We start from the raw sequence: 25369 nt of genomic DNA on the forward strand, positions 1-25369 counted from the left end.
GTGACAAGTCTAAGATAACTAAGGTAACTTGGAAGAGGTTAAAGTATGTTCTAAATACCTCAAATGTAGTGATAAATCACTGTACATATTTTCCAACAACAACAACAAAAACCTCTAGAGTATGCCTTTTGTGCAAGATATCTTATAAAGAGAAAAGGACATAATATTGTCAAAGACTAGTGGTGGCATCACAAAAATTCACTCTCAAAAATATCTTTTAAATCAGTCATCAATATGTCATTTATGTTCAGAGATTGTTGAAGCATACTAGGCATACTGATAATCAAAATTCTTCAGAAATACTACTATAAATGCCAAAATAAACACTTAAGTACTCTCTAATGTTTGGCTATGAAATGTAAATAAACAAATAACCTAGCAACTGCTTTACAAATGAATGCAAGATATAGTTTATCAGTGCTATGTCACATGTTTTTCTTTATAGGCAGACAGCACATAATAACTTGTTTGATTGTTTTAAAATCAATTTCTAGAAGTCCATTTGGCTTTTTATGGAGTGATAAGATGATAAACCACACGTGTTTGTATGTTAGAGTAAACTGATAGAGCATTATTACTGTACAGTGAGTTTTAGGCACCTACGCACCTGTCAAACTCTTGTATGCTTTGGATATACTTAGTGGTTCTTAACCAGGCTAGGCACTGTACATACAAATAGTATGTAATAGAAAATTCCTCCTCGGATACAGGTTCATAATAACTGGTATGCAGTGTGTTTATGCAGATACCTAACAAATTACCTGTATATCCAAAGCCTCTCAGAGTAGATTGTCTATACAATAAGCAGGTGATAATAATTTAGTTTCTAACTATTTTAAAAGTTTATTTTTAAAGAAGAAAGTATTGTAGTTTAAATTTACAACTCTTTTTAACTTTAGATTGTTGAATAGTAAAAATTACAGGCAACTTAAGCCTTAATTCCTCTTTTGCATAACAAAAGTTGAATTAAGCCTGTAATTTAACATCTCTGCCTCAGGTTGATTAATGTAAAACAGGGTAGACTATGTGCCCTTAGCAAGTGTGCTCTGTAGTATTGTGATTTTAGTATTATTGGCAACGGTTTACCATTTAACATCACTTAGGCTTTCTGCTTGTTTGGTCAACTAATATTATAAAAATACTATTGGTTACATTGTCACTTCTATCCAAAATGAATGGACTTACTTTAAAAACTTCCGAGAAGAACCCGGTCCCGATTTTCTCGAGGATGAAGTCGTCGAAGGGGTAGAGCGCGGCGACGGCGGTCCTCAGCGCTGTACATGAGGACCCGGTCACCTGGCGGTCACCTACTTTCTCACCATCACTAACACTTGACTCCGCACAATTATCATCACAACACGCGCGTTTGCCTCGCACCCCATTTTCCTGAAACTTCCTGCCCACCCGCGAGTTCGGGCCACGCACGTAACGGCCTGCCTTAGCAGTCTCGTCCAAGTTCGTGAAGCTCTCCGCTATCTTTAACACTTTGGTAGGCCTCCGCTCGAAGTTCCTCTTCAGTTCTGTACACTCGTCTTGCATTCTAACTGTTGATCACGAACTAAAGTTTACCACGGTTAGCCCGCTTCGAACATAGTGGACGTAAGTCTCACACACGAATCCCATAGTAAATACTCATGTGGCGGCACTCGAAACTATGCGAAACATTGTTATTCTCACAAAAAAAGGATTCGATTTTACGCGAATGTCACTTTCACATATCTCCGAAGCATCAGTTTTGCTGGGTTTCAGTTCCTTAACTTTATGCTGGAGTTTATTGACTTATAGTTCGTATGTTATTGTGTTTGTATTATTTCACTGAACGGGCCATTGACTGACGCGCGTACAAGCAAAGCAACGAAAGCAGAAAGTAAGCAAGCAAGCAAGCATTGCCAGTGCCACTTCAATCTGCAATTGACGTTTAATTTCTGAGTTGTGGCACCAGTGCGCAATCTTTTTTGTCAATGTTGGCTAGCTTCAAATTTCGTTCAGAAATTACGAAGAAACGTGACATTGCCACGTTTTTTTTAAATAATTCATTTCTTTTTTCACATTTCACATTAAATAATTTCAGAAAAGCACAATTGAGCAATGAGCATTACTGCGCGTGTGCGTCGAAATCAGATTTTTGTACAATTTTTCATGAAACGACAGCCGTTAGTAATCTCGTAGTCTCGTATCTATGGTCTGCATGCAAAATGGCGCGACATTCAAATTTAGAACAACTATGCATTGTTGGTCTTTGAGGCATGTTTATTTCTTTTTCGTAGTTTAAAAAACAAACCTTATTATATTATTTAACTATGAAATAAATTTACTACCGCACCAGACGTTGTATATTTTTAGATTATTTTCGTTTCTTTGAGGAAGATTTTCGAAATTTCATTAAACACACCTGTCGGTATTAAATTACGTGTTCAAGCCATCAGGCTATGTATTATAATAATTATAATTATATTCAAAATGTCGCTCAAACATATTCATCGTTTTTGGGATTTTATGACGCCTGCGACTTCGTCCGCGTGAAAATCGATTTAAACTTTCAATCTCTTCTTCTATTTAACTTTTGCATAGTAGTCTCAGACTCTCAGCGTGATGCCCGGTCAACCAAAAACGGACAGACAGACAAAAAATAAAAGTATATAGTATCGATCATAATAATTAATGCCATTCAACAAAAAAAAATATCTTCAATGTACCTACAGAATTGGATCTGTTACATTTTTAATAAAATTGATAAGTAGAGACAGCAAAGATGACGCCTGCAATGCGCCTGCAGCTTTGCTTACCTATTTTGTATCTGCATTAATAAAATATAATATAGGCAGCTTATTGTTGTCACATCTCAGTTTTAGGCACCTATTCAGCCAGTTACCAGCAGCGAAGAGTCGTACAAGCCGATTCCTGTCTGGTTACCTTTTAAAATATTTTTTTAAATCCATACATAGGTACATATTCTTTGAGACGAACATCTTAGCTTTCCATGGATTCATCGTGCGGGTGCCGGGTCCATCGGGTGGTAGAGAGAAACTCCGAGCAGAGTCTTGACTACAGGATGTAGGGTTAAGGAATTCCTTGACGATCGATCAACACTCCCTGTTCTCTGCTCGTGTTGTTCTCACTGCCTAGCCAAATTTGGTAAGATCCTATTAGATTTGGATACTCGTTCTTATATAGAACTAGCTGCACTTCTAGAGAGGCCAAGGTCTTTAAGCAAGTTATAGAGAGATTTTGCTGGTAATCCTCTCGCACCTACTTCTACGGCGTACAAACTACATAGCCATTTTTAGTTAGTTTATTTGTTAGGTTATAATATTTGTTAACTTTTATACTGTGGTCCTTCGGAATATTAGTCTCCCATGGCACAGTAAGCTCTACAAGTACTTGCTTAGTTTGTTTGGACAAAAGGAAAATGTCTGGTCTAGATCTCGAAATAGCGACATCCGCTGGGATTTTTAATGCTTCTCATACGTATCCATTATTAATGTCCAATCAGGTACATAAACTAGGATTGAGTAAGGCTTACTATATAGATGATTTTGTTATTGAACCTACTTTGACGAAGTTAATTTGTCTTTTATTTGTAGTCAATCCTTTTTGAGTTCTAGCTACTGAGAGGCTTATAGCTTCATGTATAATTTGAAGTACTCTATCAAGACGACGTGAGTAAAGACCTCTATCCAGGAGCACTTTGCATCCAACCAACAAGTGCTTTGCTGTTCCTATTGCCTCACCACAAGAATAGCAAGATTGTTCAGTGGCTTTCCCCCATCGTACTAAGTTGCTCTGATCTGAGAGTCATTTGAAAGGCATTAAGATAGAATTTTAATAATGCAGGAGACCAGTCATATAGCAAAGCGCGCCACATTAGTGCAACCGGGATGCAGAACTCATCTAAGGATAACCACTCATTTTGAATTTCTAAACTCTTTGCGTGCACTTTGTAGCTGTCATTTATAATTAATGAATATAAATATTGTAAAGAGGACTAAAATTTAAAAAGTAAACAAATAAAACAACCGTTACAATTTTGCAGTTTATTATAATCCATGCTGACGACTATATAATATACTTAATTAAATGTATCTATATCACACGATGTAAACCACGATGACATTGTGTTCAGAGAATCATCTTTAAGATTTAACTTGACTTGGAAAAGACGAATGGTTAGCCCAGTGACGTTATTTTAAATTAATCATGGCAGGTTCTCAAAGATGGCGGATCTGTAAAATCTCTATCAAGATCACGGATTAATGGGATATTATGGATCAAGATTTTAATAAAGATGTATAAAATGAATGTCAAGAAGAATAGTCACAAAATATTTTATTATATCAATACAAAATTCAAAAACGAATACATTCTCGAGTCAGTACGACACGAAGCGTCGCATCAGTAACTTTCAATATTAGTCAAGAAAAATGGCGTCCTACGTTTTTAAATATTTTAAAAACTGTTCACAAAAACTAAAGAAATAAGATGGAGTATTTTTTATTGGTAATTATTGATTAATATTTTTATATTAATTTACGTACCTAGGTAATTGTTGTTAGTGTTAAATTTTGAAATACAACTTATGAAAAAAGATTGTACCTTTAAGCGGATGGATGTCAAAGAGACGCGTGACTTTTTTATGGGTTTCACTGGCTACACTGCTTGTAAAGACTCATTCTATATGATCTTTATTCTGTGACTAAAAGACGGAACGAGTGGATGACCCCTATATAAACATTACTTTCCTTTTCCATACTTAATATCTACTACGTACTTGGAATAGGTATACAAAGTACTGTGCCCGTTTTGAGGCATAGGCGTTAAGCATAGTGTGCCTATAACCTAATAGACAACCTTCAGATCGAATCAGCGATGATGTCTAAGAGAAAAAATCATTAATGGTATTGGTGGAAGAGCAATTATTCTACAATATTCGGTATTGAAATGAAATGAAAAATGAAAGTACTCTTTAATGAACACCGAAAATTATAAAATGAATAAAAAGGAATAAATTAAGTAGGTATAATAGGCGACCTTATTACTAAGCTTGGTTATTTTATAAAATTATATGTATACTTATTTATAGCGATGTGTAACAAATAACCCTAAAGATGATTCTCCTCTTATTTCCATAGAAATAACTCTGTCACGATAAAAAATAACAACACTAGCTCAATTATTCACAACTACCTATTAACTATTAAAAATTTAACGCTCAATAGCTATAAATACAAATATATTATTGCTGTCGCGATGTTATATCTAAACCTTAACTATCTAGTTAACTATACATTTATCTCATAGTGAGTATTCGTTTTTTCTCTTATCTAAATGTATATACTATAACTATCTTAGTATTGCTTGATGAAGGAAAACATTGCTTCCCTTAGAAAGTTGTAACAAATACGTACTAACTATCAAAGCGACCATCAGATGGCGCGCTTGTAACAATTGTGAGTATGAAAAGCTTCCTTCTCATTCTAGATTTAAATATAAAATAGTGACCCATTAAAATGTTAACCTGGCCTATTTAGTAACTTTTCAAGCCAACTAACGTGACGAGTATGTTACGATATTTTGTAAGGAGTTGACAACCTTTGACAAAACCTTATAGATTTTTTATTTATTTTTTGTCAAAAAAATATCAGCAGCCATATTTTAAATGTTCAATAGTCTAGGACTTGGTAAGACAACAGTCTGATGAGAATGGGAATATAAAGCTTTAAGCCAGTTAAAAAGCCAAAATACATATTTGGCTTTTTTGGCTAAAACCTTTAATATGTAATAAAGCCAAAATACATATTTGGCTTTTTTGGCTAAAACCTTTAATATGTCTGGACTACAAAATAAATGTAATGATAACCTTTGTGGGTTTTATTGGGATCTCAGGAATGACGGACTAACATGGTTGTGACGCCAGCTAACTTGAACAGTTACATAGGCATAGATATCTTTCACAAGAATAAAAAAGAAGCTTTAAAGTTAAGCCCCTTATACACTGACGCATTAAACGGTGTCGCTTGGAAATGCTGTCTTGTCAGATACGAGCAGGACGCAATCAACGACGTAACCGTAAACAATTCAGTGTATTCGGAGCTTTAGTGCCGTATTACAATCATTTGCAGAATTAACGTTCCAAATGTAATTATGGATTAGGTCCTTGTTTTTAGTGACAGAATTGCTGAACATAATTTTCGTCTCAATTTTCCGAACCATAGGACAGATAATTCGTTATAAATCCAAGAAAAAACTACAACAAAGTTTCTAAAAGTTTACTAACGCAGTTTTTTGAGCCAAAAAAAAGATACCGCTGTTCTTCATACATTCAATTAGTCGGTTAAATATTAAGATAGTCTAAAAACTATCTGAAAATCTAACAACTGTTAGTTCTGTTAAACGAGTCTCTACTTTAGTTAAATGTGTTCTACAAACCCAAGACCTATATTTATCAACACAAACATTTAATAACTGCAATTGATTGTAATAGCTTGCATAGACCGTACAGCTAACTTCAAAAATATTTTAGTTAGGGATAAAAGTACCTAGTAGAAATATTTTTTATTATAAGTTATAAAATAATAATTTAGTTTACGTGGTAAAAGCAGGTGGTACAATTTCAAAATAGTATTTAAACAGTGTCAGGGATCGCAAACCTTAATTTTAATATAAAATTTTCGTTTTATAATAACCCGCAACGGTGCCGCGATAGAAAGAATCATTTTCATATCCTTACCATTGCCCATTGAGATAAATTGTACGAGTATTACGTAATACCAAATGAAATCTATTTTTCGACATTTTTCCTTAATTAATTTATGAGCCCAAATAAGTCTAACATGTAAAAAGTTTGCCATCTCTGACCAAACGAATGATAGTGAAATTGTAACGTTTGGGGATTAGTGGATATATGAAAAAATTGTTCCAATAAAAAATTAAGAAAAATTAGATAGAAAATCATAGGCTTTGCGTGCATGTTAATGATATATTTTTTAGGGAAATTGTAAACAATCAAAATAAAATATACCTATAATTGGTATGGTAGATATTGTTAGTATTTCATGTCATTATAATATCATGCATGACGCAAAGCCTATATAAATTCCAAACTTAACCAATGAATATTTCGAATATCTAAATATTATACCGGTGCTACATAAAGCTACAAACATTTGAACATTAATAACAGACTTTTTATACTTGTTTTAAACACACACACAGAAGTTACCTATTTGATATATGCTAAAAAACCGACACCGCTTGGTAAAGTGCATTTATTCGAATAAAGATCCTTGACTGACATACTCTTACCTTCATGCAGGTACAAATGTTTGAAGCTTTATGTAAACCGGCGTTAGAACAAAGACTGTTCATGGAAAATATAGCGCTAAATTATTCTAGCTACAGTAACGTTACAATATCTTTGTACATCTTCACTAAGCTTCGTGTTCATATCTTTTCTATCAAACATTGTTAACATGAATATTTTTCACATAAAACAATAATATTTTGTTTAAATACAATGTGTAAGATTAGAATTAAAAGCGTGAAACTAAATGATTTCTTTCACAATATTCCTATATTATTAGTATAACTGAGGCACAATGAAATGACCGTTTTGATGTTTATGGTGCTCAATTTTTGTTCCTATTAACGGTTATATTCAAGCAAAAATGCTGTTTTTTAAACAGGTAGCAGTGGCGAAGGTTATTAACAAGCCGATTCCCATCGGGCAATTCTTCGAACATCTTTTGACTGTCAACAGCACGTTAATTAGTGATCTATTTATGATCCGTCCACGTGGCAAATCGCAAATATACCTGATGATAGAAAATGTTTTGTTTTCCGTGTATGTTATTCAAGTTTTACTAATACTCAGCCATAATACATTCCTATAAATTTTTTCTAATTGTGTTTCAGTATTCTAAATTACCTATTTCTTGAAAATTTACAGAAAAAATTACAACTTTAGAACCGAATTTTGCAGTGTAAATAAAGAAATGTATTTAAAATCAAGTGGTAACCTTGACAATTAATTTTCAGATATATTTGTTATGGGACACATTGAAGTATGTACTTTGATGGCTTGGAAGGAGAAAGTACCACCACCATCGTTCGCTACGTTTATACTTTTTTTCGGCTCGCCATGAATATTTATGTATTATGTATTATGTATTATGTATTATGTATGTATTTGATATACCTATACAAAGTTCGAAATATTGTATTATATTTATATGCCCAAGGATTATACTTTTACATCTGAAAATTTTAAACTCAAATGACTGCACCACGCTGCCTAGGAATCACTCATGTTTCGCCTCTGGTATATTGTGAAAGAAGCTTAAATTATCTTAACTATCTGAGAAATATACAGTCTTCGATGCTGTGATTAAAGCTAATTTATTTATTTTGTTTGTTATAATTTCAATGCATTTTTAATATACATTTACATAAATATTGTTAAGTGGGTGATATTTGAGACTACTATGTATTGTACAAAAATTATGCTTTATAAAATTTTATAATACTGAAAAATTATAAATAGTTTACTATTACATGGTGTACTGTTACAGGCTTTTACATAAATAATAAAATAATCGTTAAGTGAGTTAGTATTAAACCTACCTGTTTAAAACACTTCAATGTTATTTTATTTTTTTCCTGGCTCCTCAACACTTTCATACACTGTCCTTGTATAGGAGGTATCTATGTAGCGACAATTCATAATTCATTTATTGCCATTACGTCGATCATTACTAAGCCTAATTGAAGTAAATGAATTTGGACTTTGACTTTTGACTTGGGCTTTGACTGTGACATTGATAATGTAATGAATTCACAGCACACAGTAAAACCAACCGTGGTTTTACTGTGTGCTTGTACACTTTGGTGAGGCTTAATTTCATGTATCTTTGAGTTATAATTATTAAATAAATAGTTATTTTGTTTAAAAGTAAGTTGTTTAAATGTATAATTTTGATGAGGTCACCGGTAGAAATAATTAAGATATACATACAAAAAGTTTTTAAGTCAACAGAATATAAAGATTGTGAAGTTATGAATAATATAGATTCTAAAATAAACTGATTCTTTACAGGAAAACTTTAAGTCGACTTTGTTATATCACAATGCATTTATGGAGTTTTCCTATGAACACTATTATCAGAAGTGGGATCTGAGAGTTATATAGAGTATAAAAAATCGCTTCACAATAAGTAAAGACATCACGTTACATACATATAGAAAAATTAAATCAAAAAGCAAAGTTTCTTTTTTTTGATGTCTGTTAATATATCATCGAGTATGTTTTAAATGTAAGTATTCCTTTTTTAACAAATTACATATTTAATTATATTGTTAGCGGACGCTTCCAAATTCTTCTATATTGAAGCGAGAAAGTTTCTTATGTATTGTTCTTTTAAAAAAATTAAAATTCCGTTTAATAATTTCGGAGAGCAGTGTAAACAGACATACAGGTTTATTGACTCCTCACCCTCTTCTTTTATAACAATATCCTCTTTTTGGTATATTCAATGTATTCGACTGCTTCTGTTATATTAGAAATATTATTTGTAGGTAGATAACTTTTTTTGGGGAAATACCCACTTAAGAATTTCTGTAAAATAGTGAAAAATAGGTTGCCTTGCATTGTAAGATAAGCCAGATAGTTTTATATTAAGATAGTTCAGTTTATGAGTTATAATATGTGTTATTTTAATTTTATGAATTACTATATTAAAATCATTTTCTGTGTACAAGCTACAAGTTAAATACAAGTGCTTTAAAATAATAGAAAATTATTCATGATACATCTAATCCATAGATAGTAACAACAGGCGCTTTTAGCTGGTAATCTCGCGTAGGTACCCTAGAATTTTCGTCATACGCCAATAGAATTTCGACGCCGTGTGCCTAAACGATAATCACTGAGTTATCAACATGGGATAGTAAATTGCAGTCATTGCTAGTCTACAAAAGTTAACGCTTCGAAAACAAAAAATGCATGGGAATGATAAATTTGATCAAAAAATTGATCACGTGACCTGTCGATAGCAAAATATGTCATTCCCATACACTTTTTAATTATCGAAGCGTTGGCGATTGTAGAAAGAGTATTGACGTGCCAAATGGCTACAGGCCCCGAATAGACCACCGTTGCAGGTAGCTCATAAATCATGTTTTACATATGATAACTTGCACTTGCATATGCATACGAGTATCGTATGCATATGCACGCTTTAATAGGACCACATCACTATAACGAATATTATAAAGCGTTTTGAGAAAATTTTCTGTGCGTTTGTCGACAACTGTCGACATGTGTGCTTGTACATCACTACATACTCCTGTCAGATACACAAGTGTGAGGGAGCGCGCTATATTCTCCGTTTTGCTCACATGATTTATTGCAAATCCTGCAGCGAGATTTTGTCCACACCATAGTGAAGTAACTAGGTCGATATTGATCTAGTTGTAACGTTCAATTGAAGTACATTTATCATTAGGTCGCTAATTTTGAACTATTATATTCTTGCGTTTAATTCAATATCAAAAAAATATATATCTAACTCTGACACACAATATTACAATATTAAAGTTCCATTTACCGATGTTACCATTTATATTACGCACTCTAAAACCGAGGTATTACAGACGATTCTTTCACAAGTAGTTATTAATAAACATTTATTTCACAACCATTTGCACCATCTCTAATGTCATTCAAAATAATACGACTCGCTTGCATACATATATTGAAGTATATAATATTGAATATGAATATTCAAATCACTTACAAATTAATCTGAGTGCATATATTATGGAGGAGGTTTGTATATTCACATACGAAATCTGGAATTAAATAGAATTAAGTGTTTAAATATAAGGTCACAAGTGTTTAGAAGTGCCTGAGAAAATAAATGGAACCTGTTTTATTTTATTCACTATAGTTTTTGTGTTCGGCTGCAAAATTCTTGTATTCCGCAAGTAACTAATTGTTTTCGAGTAAAAGAAGGATTTTATGGACCATAATTATTCATAAAATAATCCAAGAATCCTAGATTCAACGACACAGGATACTAAGAATAATGCAGCAGCGCACAGCACATAATTTTCCATCTCACTACAGCACATAAAGGAAAAGCAATTAAAATTTTCTCATCATGTATGAAATTCAAATCGCTTTCCACGCTAATTGATAAAATAGACTTTTGCTCGCTGTTTTTAAAGCATAAATAAATCCGTTCCGTGCTAGTGAGATGAAAAACACATTCTTAAATAAACGACTAAATTACGCAATTAATGATAATATTTCAACTAAACGACATCAAAACTTTCATATATTTAACAGTTTTTATTACAATTTACCTGTACACACAACAAATAAAACATATAGAAATTAAGTTTTATAAATACGATGAGCAATTTCAAAAATACATTAAAATCAATGTAATAATGTGTGAAATGAACATTTATTACCTAAGCATTTTATATAATTACAACGGTTTTGAAAATTCCTATATCGTGTGTCTATGTGAATCACCTCGGTTTGATGAAGTGTAGGATGACTGCAGTCATGATGACAGTGTAAGCAGATGGGGACCGAGACGCCTGGCCGCTGGGCTTGTCTTGACATTTGCCTGAAACAATGATCAAAACCATATTACATACTATACAACTAAAATAATATATATCTCAAGCGCGCATTAAAGTCAAAATTTTTATATGAATACTTAACATCCTTAACGAATCTAGCCCTCCTCAATCCAGCCTTATTGCCGAATCCATTTTACGCGGACTGTAAAGTACCTCCCTGCCTAGTCTCCGGCTCAGCCACGGCGCGCTCGCAGTTGGCCGCCGAGCGCGCGACACCGGCTCGTCACCACGAGTATACTGACCTGTGAAGGCGGCGTCAAACAGCACAGTCTCCGGCTCGGCCACGGCGCGCTCGCAGTTGGCCGCCGAGCGCGCGACGGCGAGCGCCCCGTCCCGCGGCTCGCGCGACACGAAGCAGTAGCGCCGCGCCGCCGTGCTGTCGCGCGTCACCGGCGTCGTCACCACGAACGACGCGCCGTTCTCGTACCAGCCGCCGTGGCATATGTATACTGAAATAGTACAATTTCTATTAAAAGCGCCCAGCGCGTCGGTACGATATGGATATAAAATTCAAAGCGCAAGCGAGACGCCGAATTATGACTGTCATGTGAGTGAAAAGCACGGAGCGATTGACGCGCGACGCAAATATTATGACGTGAGCGCCAAAACCATTTTTACCTAATTGCAAGTAAATTAAACAACATAACGAAAAACAAAATGGCCATGTTCAAGATATATACCTAATTTTCTATACAAAACAAAAATTTAAGAAAATAAGTTTGCTTTTCCTGAAATTGAAAGCAAAATGTGAGCAAAACATGTATTTTAAAAAAAAAATAAACTATCGAGAAAAGTTTTACAAATTGTGTATTTTGTATAACGAAGCTAACATTTTGAAATATCATTTACCCAAATATCAGGCTCCTAACTTTTCCAGAATCTGAGATCCAGAACCATTTGTAACCACCAAATTACATATTGCTCACTCTTAAGAGTTACCACTCCAAGTGACCATTTTAACCACATAAAATGGTCACTTCTCTCTGCTGCTATTTATAACCTACCCTGTCCGAAATTGGGCATGCATATACATCCCGTGTTGATTGTCGCAAGACTGCATACGTCTTTGAAAACGAGGAGGGATGGTCTTTGAGCATAATTTACAAGTTGATTGTAGAAAAAAACACTACAACTCTTTCCAATTCAAATATATTTCTATATGCTATTATGTGTCATCTGAGCACAACTTAATTAATATTCACATACATGAAATAATCCATGAAATTGCTATGAACAAAACGTACCTGTAACTACTTCCTTATTATCACAAGTGGAATAGAACTCCATGTTCTTATTAGAATTGCACCCGACCGCCAGCCTGCTGTACACTCCACCAGAGCACGTGGGCTCCTCCGACTGCCTCCTACTCCTCAGTATGGGAGTACTCGACATATTCCTTACGCTAAAATTGAACAGCCTAGTGTGGTTAACCCTATGATTATGTTCAAACATTGCTTTCTCTCGTTCGTTCATACGAAAACTTCGTTTGTGACGGTGGTTCGAGATTATGTACTTCCCCGAGTATGGGCATTCCTTTGACTCGGGATTACTAGCTGAAACACAAAATAATATAAATTAAAAATATAATAATTACAAAAAAAATTGCACGTAGTTCAGAACTCAAGTATTTCAATCTATAAATCAATTGCAAATCAGAGCCTGAAGATAAAATTCTTCGAACAAAGCGTATTGCCAATGATGGTTCCGAGACTTGGTCGCTAACTATGAGTCACACAGCGGGCGATGGAGCGAGTTATGCTTGAAGCTTCTTTGTGTCATCGAATCAGAAATGAAGAGAATCGCACAAGAACCTTACTCACTGACATAGCTCAGCGTGTGAAGCTGAAGTGGCAATGGACAGGCCACAGTTCGAAGAGCAGTGCAGTTGCAGGAAGCCGCTGGATGCAGGCGGCTCGAGACCGTGGTGTTTAGAAACCTCAGACCAATTATAGAAGGACCTGTATGGCACTCTTAGTTACGAACAAAATTGTCTGTCATTTTCTGAGGAAAACGAGCTTAGATTTGGTATATATCTTATACTAAACTAGAATTTTTGCCCGTTTTTTACACAATTCAATAACACAAAAATGTAATTTTACGGAGCTCTTTAACCGACGAACACGATTACAACTATTTAACATCGATTCTATAGGGACAGTTTTTATAATCGCATTAGATCGTTGATCATATACTTTGACAGAAAAGTAACGTCTAGCGAGGCAGGTCCTATACAATAATTGGTCTGAGTTAGAAACCCATGCAAGAGGTCTATATCCAGCAGTGGACGTCTATCGGCTGCTAATGACGATGACGATGATGTTGTTGACGATCAGGCGAATAAGAAATAGAAAGTCTTACCAACTAAAGTAACGTAAGGCGCTGTGACAGCGTTGAAGTGGTGCGTGGAGCAGGCGTCGTCCGGGCGGGCCGTGGGCGTGCCGCGCTGCAGCTCGGCGATGTGCGTGTCGCGCCGGTACAGCACCACGCACACGTAGCGCGACGCGCTGCGGATAAGTGTATAACGAATGTGTGTTCGCTTATAGTACTCTGTCTTTCTGTCTGCATAGGCCTTTAGCTCACTACGTTTTATATGAATACGACGACCGTCCGCGTCGGTCTTAACTTAATACTTAATCAATTATTATAAACAAAAAGGTATCACAAAATAAGGAACGTGAGAGATCTGTTGGCTGCTGTTCGAACAGCAAGCTTGTAAGACGGTCTAAGTGGTAATGCCAGGCAGACTATATTCCCCGCACGTGTGTTTCTTAGCCAGCAGATCGCATTCCGTATTTGAAAGCCGATTTTGCAATTTGAAACAGCCATTCCTAGCCAGTCTAAACGCTATGCGAATTTCTTGGCTCACTACAGGCTCCTAAAAGTTCCTACTCCCATTTTGTAATCTACCTACTCAACATAAAACCACAAACCATATCACAAAGCTATTCATGCCTACAAGACGTTTGGTAATGTTCATTACCACACGGGTAATTAATAAATAGTTCCATGTTATTCGCTACAAAAATTCAGGCTTTCTTGTAAGAGATAACATCTACGAGGCCACGAGACTAAATCGAGGGGGTCTTGCCAACGCCATTATTTACCAACTTTTGTTAACTCTTTTATCATAGTCGTAGAAAAATTGAAGCACTCATGTTGTCTATTAAATCGGCTTCGCCTCATTCCAAAATAATCACTTGTGTTACAAAAGTCCCCATTGCCTCATTACATGACAGTGGCGTAAATAACCATTGCAAAGCTCACCAGTGGTGCTGCCAGTGCGCCACCAGCGCGACGGAGTTGCCGCTGGGCGAGCTGGCTTTGACGTAGACGCAGTGCACCTTGACGTCGGCGCCCGAGCTGTTGCTGATGCGCAGCGTGGCGTTGCGCTGGTAGAACGTGTAGTTGCTGCTGTAGTCCAGCGTGTGCCACGTGTGCGAGAACGTCATCCACGTGGGGAACTGGCAGTTGAAGCGGACTGACACTGGAACAACATTATTTTTTTTTTTAAAAAGAATATTTGCCATATCTTTTATAATATGACCAATATTCCCATTCCCCTCCAACTAGTCGGGAAAGACTGTGCTAGGAGTGGGTACGACAATAGACCAACGGGGCGGGGATCGAACCACCACCCCGCGATGATGAGTCCTACCGCTCTTACCATTGAGCTATTGAGGCTTTTACATTAGGCAATGACGTTAAATACTGTCAGATGTGTTACTAGCGCATGAAAAATGAGGCGCTCAAAAGAGGAAATTTATACACAACTCAATGTTAGTTGTGGTTAAACGAACGTTATTTCTGGTTTAAGATCTTTATTTTTCTCAAAAGAATTACATTAAATTCGCTTTTAAGATAAATATAATTAACTTACTAAGGTAATTCACGTGTGTACATACTAATTAGACTTAAATTCTACAGATAAAAATCTAAATAAATAATTGCTAAATTAAACGGGTAGTTTTTAAATTAGGTTATTTAAACACATAATACCTAAATATCGTCTACAATGTCGAGTTGTGTTTTCAGGAAGTGTAAAAACTATAAATACATACTTATATAATATATAAAGGAATTAAAGACAAAATTCTGCATGTGTGCGCTCAGTGTTGTAGCCTATTATTCGGATCACTTTTTGTGGTGACTTTGTAGGGACATAATCTATCTATAGTATAAAATTATCATTGGTAGAAGGTAGTTTTGACGGCCTCCATGCAGTGGTTTAGCTAGGTAACCAAGGGCCCTGGTGCAAATAAAAAATGGGGCCCACCACTATCTATCTAAACTGGTTAGGTTTTACCAAGTAAAAAGTTTATTATATATAAGTAATTGAGTAAAAAAAAAAATAATTTAAAAAATTAGCTTCATCCGTGACTCGTTACCACTCTACCGGCAAAGACATACCGCCAAGCGATTTAGCGTTCCGGTACGATGTCGTGTAGAAACCGAAAGGTCTGGATTTTCTTCCTACGCCTAACAAGGTAGCCCGCTTCTGTCTTAGATTGCATCATCATTTACCTTCAGGTAAATGCAGCCAAGGGGTAATCTCTAAAGAGTAAAACAAAGTCAAAGAAAATGTGTTCCGTTATGTAACATGAATACAACTTAATAGTTCTATATTAGAACGGATTTCAGGGCTGCTCTCGCCAGATTTAAACTAGATGGGGAGAATGACTTGAGCAGAGAAGGGTTGTGTTAACCAGTTTAAAGGATGTCCTTAACCCTACATCCATCGGTCATAAGTTCGGGGCTTTGCTCAAGGCTCTGCCACTCGAGGGTTCATTGCTAATGTATAGCAAGGTGAAAGAAAATGCTTAGCTGATTAGACACCAACACTAACTAGGTTACAGCTGTCTATCCAAAAGCATTTCTCATTTAGTTTGTAACCAAAAAAGGTGGCCATTTAACCATACTTTAGGAATAAAAAATAATAATAACCTCTCTTCAAGGCCATAGTCCTTGAGCCTTCCGTAGCACTGAAGAGGCCGTTGCAAGTGGCGTCACCAGACTGCGCCACTCGGTACTCGACCCCGCCTGCTGGCGTCGGACCTTCCTTCATACTGCTCCCTGACGCTGGAACAACAAGACATTTCTGACGTGAATACAATTATTTCTTCCGAAAAGTACCTACTCTACACAAACTCGGATTTAAATAAAAACCATGTATTAAGCCAATAGCAGAAGTCATAAGGATATTGAAGCTTTTGATAATATACACCTAACAAAGTTATTCATTGTACCTTATGAATTACCACAAATTTATATTCAATAATAATATAAATTTTAGAGAGCAGTGATAGCCCAGTGGATATGACCTCTGCCTCCGATTCCGGAGGGTGTGGGTTCGAATCCGGTCCGGGGCATTCACCTCCAACTTATCAGTTGTGTGCATTTTAAGAAATTAAATATCACGTGTCTCAATCGGTGAAGGAAAACATCGTGAGGAAACCTGCATTCTCTGCGTGTGTGAAGTCTGCCAATCCGCATTGGGCCAGCGTGGTGGACTATTGGCCTAACCCCTCTCATTCTGAGAGGAGACTCGAGCTCAGCAGTGAGCCGAATATGGGTTGATAACGAAATAAGACAGTATGTAAGACTAAAATGGACTAAGAATAATTAAATTAACAAATACTAAAACACTTACAGGGGATAGCTTATCAAGTCAATAAAATTAGAAAACATAAGAGCTAAGTAGGAATTTGTGGATTAATTATTATATGCTTTAATTAGTTTCTGGCTTTCGACTAGGCACATCAATCACATTATTGGATTATCACAGAATTGCCAAAACGGTGGTAGAGTATTTACAAATAGTCAAAACTTGACATTTCAGTTCAGAATAGAAACCAGATGTAGGTTTTTTACAGAATATTTTAAAATTTGATTAAAAGACCAACAATATGTACCCTCATCTGAAATAGCTTTCAAAGAAATCATATAAAACAAGAGACAGTAAAGGAAAACCAAAAGATACAAACCAAAAAGCAAGTAAGTCTTACCAATACCATTGGTCTTCTCGTAGACGAAGCACCGGTAGCGGTCCTCGTTGCTGGTGGCGTGGTTGTGGTGCAGCTTCCCCACCAGGAACCGCAGGCTGCCCTCCTTCCACGTGGCCAGGCATTCCAGCTCCTCCACTGGAAATATGGGTTTGAACTTGAGATATATATTTTTTACAAGTTAGCCCTTGACTGCAATCTCACCTGATGGTAAGAATGATGCAATCTAAGATAGAAGCGGGCTATCTTGTTAAGCATAAGATGAAAATCCACATTCATTTCGGTTTCTACACGACAACTAACACTAAGGGCGGTACGTCTTTGCCGGTATCCGCATTAGAAACGACCTTCACCAATCTGTTTACTGGAGGATATTTTATATTAAATTACCTAACAATACTATTTTGAAATGCTGATAACAAACACATTATGTTTGTTAGTAAAACGTAATAACCCACGTTTTTTAATCCTATCCAATCGGAGACAACCAGCCAGAGACCTACACCAAACCCCGATGAATCAAAATTCACCGTCAACCTATAAACTGCTTAATTATAAGTTACTGCATCACCCAAATATTAATTAAATAAACTTTATCTCATCTTCTAATTAAGTGTTGTAAGACTAAGATCCAGGTTCGTTTGCACCAATCAGCGATCTCAAATATTCCTGCAACACTAACTTCGCTAACAAGCAGTGACAAACCCGCCGGGACCGTCACTTAAAATAGCCAAGTTATTTCTATTGTCTTTATAAATACAACGAGATTCTCGCAACTGTCGACCCGTCATGGAATGTCTGTAGCCGCTAATTCAAGATGCTCATTTTTTGGTTCTGTGAGAAATTGGACAATTAGACTGACCTAAACAAGTAAACAGTAAACAAGTAAAAAAGTAAACAGTGGCGTAGCTAGGTGCTGTAGGCAACCAAGGGCCCTAGTGCAAATAAAAAATGGGCCACACTACCATTTTAACTGGTTAGGTTTTATCAAGCAAAACTGAACCAGTTAAAGCCAAAGTCAAAGTCAGTCAGTCAGTTTACAAGCTCTTCAGGTAATAATATTAAACTTAAGATAATGGTGATAATAATCATTCGAAAACTTAAAATTAAAGTTACGAGCGTCCCGGGGCATTGCACCGCCTAGCCCCTGGGTAGCTACACCATTGCCTGTAATGGTGATTTCAGACTAGCGTATTTTTTGCGCGTATACGGTCGTTTTAGCATACGCGCTTACGTGTATAACATATACGAGCTTAGAATAAAAGCGCGTCAACGCTCGTACGAGTTGAGCGTGTGCCATAATGCGCGCATATATACGCCTACATACGCTTCCAAAAACGAGCTTATACGCGCGTATAAAACGCTAGTCCGAGACCGCATTAGACCAGCAGGTGAAGATCGAACCACAACCTCTAAGGGGACTACTGATTCCAATGAAGATGAAGCTAAATAATCTTATAAAAAAAAAAAAAAACTTCTGAAACGAAGAAAATATGTCGTCCAACAAGTTCTGTATCAAAATAACGTAGATGACACAGACAGAAATAGTTAAGACTGAGTTATTTTAGAGCAAGCATTAAACAATAGTGTAAGAATGCCAGCGGCGCGAACTGCCGAGCGTCTCATAAAACGATATTGAGTGGCTGTGAAACAATCTGCCCGCTTTTATTTTTACTATTCTTCAACGATTTCATACTATTAGATATGTTACGTGCGTACAAAATCACCGCGAAATGTGATCCGAATTTAGCTACTCCACTGAGCGCACGTGTCGTGACAGCCCAGTGGATATGACCGCTGCCTCCGATTTCGGAGGGTGTGAATTCGAATCCGGTCCGGGGCATGAACCTCCAACTTTTCAGTGCATTGTGCATTTTAAGAAATTAAATGTCACGTGTCTCAAACGGTGAAGGAAAAACATCGTGAGGATACCTGCACACCAGAGAATTTTCTTAATTCTCTGCGTGTGTGAAGTCTGCCAATCCGCATTGGGCCAGCGTGGCGGACTATTGGCCTAAGCCCTCTCTGCTCTCTAAGACTCGAGCTCAGCAGTGAGCCTAATATGGGTTAATAACTGAGCGCACACGTTTTTTTCATTCTTTACAAGTTAGCTACAATCTCATTCTCATTCCTACTTTTGCGGTAGGGTGGTAACTAGCCACGGCCGACACTTCCCACCAGCCAGATCTGGACCAATTAAGAAAACTCTCGGCCCAGCCGGGGATCAAACCCTAGACCCCTGCCTTGTAAATATACACTGCGCATATCATTGCGCCACGGAGACTGCCACGTTCACAATTTTGTGACTTTAAATTAAAACAATTAGCCTTTTTCGCCCCAGTCTCAACGCGCTAGTGACATATCTGATAGTATAAAATCTTTGCTGTTCTTACCATTTATTGTTAGCAGACTTTATGTTGAATTTTATTTTTAAGGAACGTTCATTCAATCAGAATAACACCTGATGAAGCTGTGGCTTAGATAGTAAAAGCTTTGAGAATTACAATTAAATATATAATTTATTAATTTCTGAGGCAGATTTTGTGTAAAACTTTTTAACCGACTTCAAAAAAAGGAGGAGGTTCACAACCACATCGGTTGAGTAATTTTGTGTTAAAATGCACATAACGAAATGGTCCGTACTGTGGAGCTTTCGTTCACTGAATGAAAGCTCTACATTGCGGGTCATTTTTTACTAAAGCCGATTAAATCATAAACTTTTAGGATTTAAAGACAGTTCTTTCCCCTGGTTCTTTCTGAAACGGCTTTAATTAATACGTCACTGGCTCGGCACCGCCTTCAGAGTGATCAGAAGGTAGTACATACAATATTATTTTCCGCTTTCTTGTTTATCTTTGTGATTTTGAAGTCGGTTAAATTTTTTTATCAAAAAGGTTTCAATTTATTTTTACAAGTTTTTTTATTTTCATGTGTATGCCTAAGCTTACCAACCCGCATTGCAGCCGAGTGGTGGGTCTAAGCTACATATCCCCTCTCCTATAAGGCTGATAGTGATGTAAGTAGGTACCTGTGCTCTCTGAGCCGTAAACGTCCGGACACGCTTGGTAGTTGAGCAGTAATCGAGAGTCTTCGGTACAACTTTCTATGGACGACGCCGGTATCTTGCAGTCGCCATGTCCCCTGAAATTTTATTATAACATAGTTTTAGTTAAGGAAATAAATAGACACAATATTAATTAATCAAATTAACATCTTGTTAACAGTGTTACTTCAGTTTGGTTTCATCGATTTTTATTTTTAAGTTGCCCATATCTACTAAAGGTACCGATCCAGCGTCAATTCATGAAAATAGCAGTACATTGCTTTACAGTGACCTACTTATCACTGACGGGTATATTGTAGCATAGACAACACGTTCTACGAAATATTTCCCTGTGTCCATTAATATGAGACTTAGGTGTGTGAATAGGTATTAAGTCATGTGCCTGTACGTAATTCACAAAAAACAGGCAAACAGGCAACCTTTGAACACAGTAGCTGTTTGAGTGCTTGGCAGCAGAAATAAGCATGGAGTATTTCCCCGGACGAGCACCGTCACATAAAGCTCTACTGTCACTCGAATGGTTAAATATATGTATGTGAACTCTTGACGAGAGCTTACAGTACGTAGCACCAACTATATTTCATACTATAGAGTATAGATATGTTACGTGACTACATAATAAAAATTTTAATAAAAAAAATACAACCGACTTCAAAACCTAAAAACGTACCCACTAAACTAAAAAGTGAAAAATAACATCATAATATGTTCTACCTGCTGATCAGTATGAAGGCGGTGCTAAGCCGGTGATGTATTAATTCAAGCCATGTGAGAATATCTTATAGATTTAGATTTTGCAGACAGTGTTGTTTCATGTGGTCCTGTCAGAAATGGCTTATATTAAGACAACACCGGCTAAGCACCGCCTTCATACTGATCAGCAGGTAGAACATATTATGATGTTATTTTTCACTTTTTAGTTTAGTGGGTACGTTTTTAGGTTTTGAAGTCGGTTGTATTTTTTTTATTAAAATTTTTATTATTTTTCCATTTTTAGTGTAAAATTTCATCTCAAATGAATACATCATAACCCTAATGACAGTCACAACCCATCTTGGTACAAAATTCTCAGCAATACAAATTAATCAAGCCCAAGCACAAGGTAGCTACCGTAAACCGTTAAGGGGTTCCCTTAATTGACCTTGGTCTTCATCACCAGATCCCTAATAACAGACACAACTCATCTAGGTAGAAAGTTCTCAGCAATACGAAGTAATCAAGGCCAAACACAAGGTAGTTACTGTAACCTATTAAGGAGTTCCCTTAATTGTCCTTGGTCTTCATCACCAAACCCCTAAATGACAGTCACAACCTATATATGTGGAAAGTTCTCATTAATACAAATTAATCAAGCCCAAACACAAGGTAACTGCTGTAAATCGCCAAGGAGTTCCCTCATCTGTTTTGTGGCTCCATCATCAGATCGATTTTAAACCTTCATGAAATTGTAGTGCTTAAAAGTACTAAATGGAAAAGTATACGAACACACTAGACACCCATATAATTTTCGAAAGTTCCCCTCAATTTCTCCAGGATTCCATCATTAGATCTTGACATGATGGCAATGGGACCAAATGGGGACTATACCGTTTCAAACAAAAAAAGAATTTTTGAAATCGGTCCAGGCGTCTTTGAGTAATCGGTGTACATACCTCCTTTTTGAAGTCGGTTAAAAATCACGGCAAAAAGTGCTCAGAAGTTAGCTACTCCACTGAGCACACACATGTACAATTTTATGTTTATTTACATTATATAGCGGTCGCTAACTATGGGCCTCATAAGAAAGCTCAGAGTCACACAGCGGGCGATGGAACGAGCTATGTTAGGAGTATCTCTGCGTGATCGAATCAGAAATGAGGAGTTCCGCAGAAGAACCAAAGTCACCGACATAGCTCAACGAGTCGCGAAGCTGAAGTGGCAATGGGCGGGACACATAGTTCGAAGAGCCGATGGACGTTGGGGTCCCAAAGTGCTGGAATGGCGACCCCGCACTAGTAAGCGCAGCGTTAACGACCCCCAACAAGGGGGACTGACGACATCAAGCGAGTCGCAGGGATTCGCTGGATGCAGGTGGCTCAGTATCGTGATGTTTGGAAGTCCCTACAAAAGGCCTATGTCCTGCAGTGAACGTTCAGATATTTATTTATTTATTTATTTATTTATTTAAAGCACGCCAACAATACACATATTAACCATTAAAAACAATACAATATACCACAAAAAACCTGATATGTATACTAACGCTTGGCGCACATAACATTTTATATAATTTCATGTCAACACTTTCATAATAATATGATGATTATGATGATGATTACATTATATATATAGTTATTACAATTTCTGAACACAAAACCTGACACTGTAGACATAATTTAGCTATTATTTGTATTTAAATAACTTTCATTGTTTACTATGCGAATAATTTAAATTAAGACAATATATAGACGCCTTTGTTTGCCTCAGCGCTATAAAATCTTTGCGTAACACTATCATAGCTCCTCACCTGTTATATGTAAAAGAAAATGGCCCTTTGAGTGGGCAGGCGACGGGCTCGGCGTTTTCCCTGAACATGGAGTAGAGTAGGGCGTCTCCGGTGATCATTGAGCACAGGTGAGGGAGGGCATCGCGGCGGTGGCAGAACGCTACAAATTGACAAATTAAAAAAAACAATGAATGAAATGTTCGACGAATATAAGTTCTTGTTGGCTAGCGGTCTGCAGTCTTAGTAAGGGTCTCTAAGTACAGGAGCCCATAACTCGCAACGTGGATTTACTCGAACGTCGGTAGGACCTTTTCGATTTGGTTTAATTAAATGATAGGTAGAATAAATGGTTACATCCTATTTTATATAAAGGAAAAAAAACTACTGATAAAAAGACACAGTTTTTTTAGAATATTATAACATTAAAATTATTTGTTTATTTATTACTAAGTGAAGATTTGCTAAAGATTTTTTTTTAGAATGTATAAAATTATTTGTTTATTTATTATTTACTATTGTTAAAAAATAATTGTCGGCTTCGTAGGTGAGTGAAGATTTATCAAAGAAGTTTTAGAAGAGTTTACAAATTGTAAGTACAAGGAGGTATTATTCAATACTTCAGTACATTTCAAATGCAAAGCTATACTCACTTTCTTTATACTGCAGTACATTCAAATGTTTTTCATGCATTACTACGCAGCGGTAACAGCCTTTTCTGAAAACAGAAAAAAAAAATCATGAGTATAAGTAATAATATAATATGTATTGTAGGGATATAAGAGTCATCATCATCATATCAGCCGATGGACGTCCACTGCAGGACATAGGACTTTTGTAGGGACTTCCAAACATCACGATATTGAGCCGCCTGCATCCAGCGAATCCCTGCGACTCGCTTGATGTCGTCAGTCCACCTGGTGGGGGGTCGGCCAACACTGCGCTTACTAGTGCGGGGTCGCCATTCCAGCACTTTGGGACCCTAACGTCCATCGGCTCTTCGAACTATGTGCCCCGCCCATTGCCACTTCAGCTTCGCAACTCGCTGAGCTATGTCGGTGACTTTGGTTCTTCTGCGGATCTCATCATTTCTGATTCGATCACGCAGAGATACTCCTATAATATAAGAGTGACATCTTCATTATCAGCTAAAGGCAGCCATTGACGGTCAATTATTCTCACGTTTCTGCAGCGCTAACGGCAGCGAAGCCGTTTCATAAGTCGAGCCGTCATGCACGCAGAGACCAATACACGATCAGTTATAGTCGTGGGTGCTGCAGAAACGTGAGAATAATTGATCATCAATAGCGTGTATAATCACACTAATATTACAAAGACGAAAGACGAAGATGTAAGTGTGTAAGTATGTTTGTTCCTCATTTACGCTGCGGCTACTGAAGCGATTTGGCTGAAATTTGGAATTAACACATAAGCTACTTTTCATCCCGCAAAATCCACGGTTCTAGCGGGATTTGTGAAAAACTGAATTCCACGTCCACGTTCCACGTTCCACGTTTTGTCGTTAGTTGTGTATTTTTTTATTGACTTAATCGTGAATAAATACTAATTAGATTTTCTCACGCGGACGAAGCCGCGGGCGTCCGCTTGTATTACATAAATTTACCCACATAATATTCTAACATAACTTATAATATATATTTCCCATTATTCCATTCTCCTCGAGTTCGCAGCCTAATTTGAAACCGCTGAAGGAAGATACAATAACTATTATAACAAAAAGCGTTCTCATTCGCTCACCTCATTTCAGTTTTGATTCAAGACATTCCACGAGATTGGCGAGAGCGGGGGAGAATAGGGCAATAATTTTAATCTCGGAATTATGCGATTCGAGATTGTCATTGTCGGGCTGTTGAGCGCTCCTCGGAGTGTCTTCCGATAAAATCTGGAGCGAAGAGCATTTATCATTTTTGTCGTTAGTCTAGTAACGTCAATCGTTCGTCATCGTTTTTGTTACAAGCTTTTATTTAAGAGCGCGCAGCGCGTCGGTACGATATGGATAAAATTCGAAGCGCAAACGAGACGCCGAATTATGACTTTCACGTGAATGAAAAGCACGGAGCGATTGACGCGCGACGCAAATTTTATGACGTGAGCGCCAAAACCATTTTTACCTAATTGCAAGTAAATTAAACAACATAACGAAAAACAAAATGG

The 25369-nt window shown here is 36.8% G+C and overlaps 2 protein-coding genes across 6 annotated transcripts in view; both read right to left on the reverse strand.

Moving 5' to 3' along the window:
* LOC112047243 (dual specificity testis-specific protein kinase 1) overlaps positions 1–1918 on the reverse strand; it is a 114808-nt gene extending 112890 nt beyond the window's left edge. Inside the window, exon 1 of the mRNA XM_024084288.2 lies at positions 1186–1918. Within this exon, the coding sequence (XP_023940056.2) occupies positions 1186–1539 (354 nt within the window). The 5' untranslated portion in view covers positions 1540–1918. The remainder of the gene's footprint in view (positions 1–1185) is intronic.
* A 2101-nt stretch (positions 1919–4019) lies between these two features.
* Positions 4020–25369, reverse strand: part of LOC112044092 (uncharacterized) — a 121813-nt gene continuing 100463 nt past the window's right edge. For 4 of the 5 annotated variants that reach the window (XM_052882488.1, XM_052882491.1, XM_052882490.1 and 1 more), the window contains exons 4-13: positions 23848–23912; positions 23219–23357; positions 20677–20789; positions 17652–17786; positions 16591–16725; positions 14914–15133; positions 14008–14153; positions 12894–13202; positions 11892–12098; positions 4020–11633 (exon numbers count right to left, since the gene is read on the reverse strand). In XM_052882488.1, coding sequence (XP_052738448.1) covers positions 11533–11633; positions 11892–12098; positions 12894–13202; positions 14008–14153; positions 14914–15133; positions 16591–16725; positions 17652–17786; positions 20677–20789; positions 23219–23357; positions 23848–23912 — 1570 coding nt within the window. In that variant the 3' untranslated portion in view covers positions 4020–11532. The remainder of the gene's footprint in view (positions 11634–11891; positions 12099–12893; positions 13203–14007; positions 14154–14913; positions 15134–16590; positions 16726–17651; positions 17787–20676; positions 20790–23218; positions 23358–23847; positions 23913–25369) is intronic. The other variant, XM_052882492.1, reaches the window with a different exon arrangement.

Source organism: Bicyclus anynana, chromosome 7 (genome assembly GCF_947172395.1).
Source record: "Bicyclus anynana chromosome 7, ilBicAnyn1.1, whole genome shotgun sequence".
Classification (NCBI taxonomy): domain Eukaryota; kingdom Metazoa; phylum Arthropoda; class Insecta; order Lepidoptera; family Nymphalidae; genus Bicyclus; species Bicyclus anynana.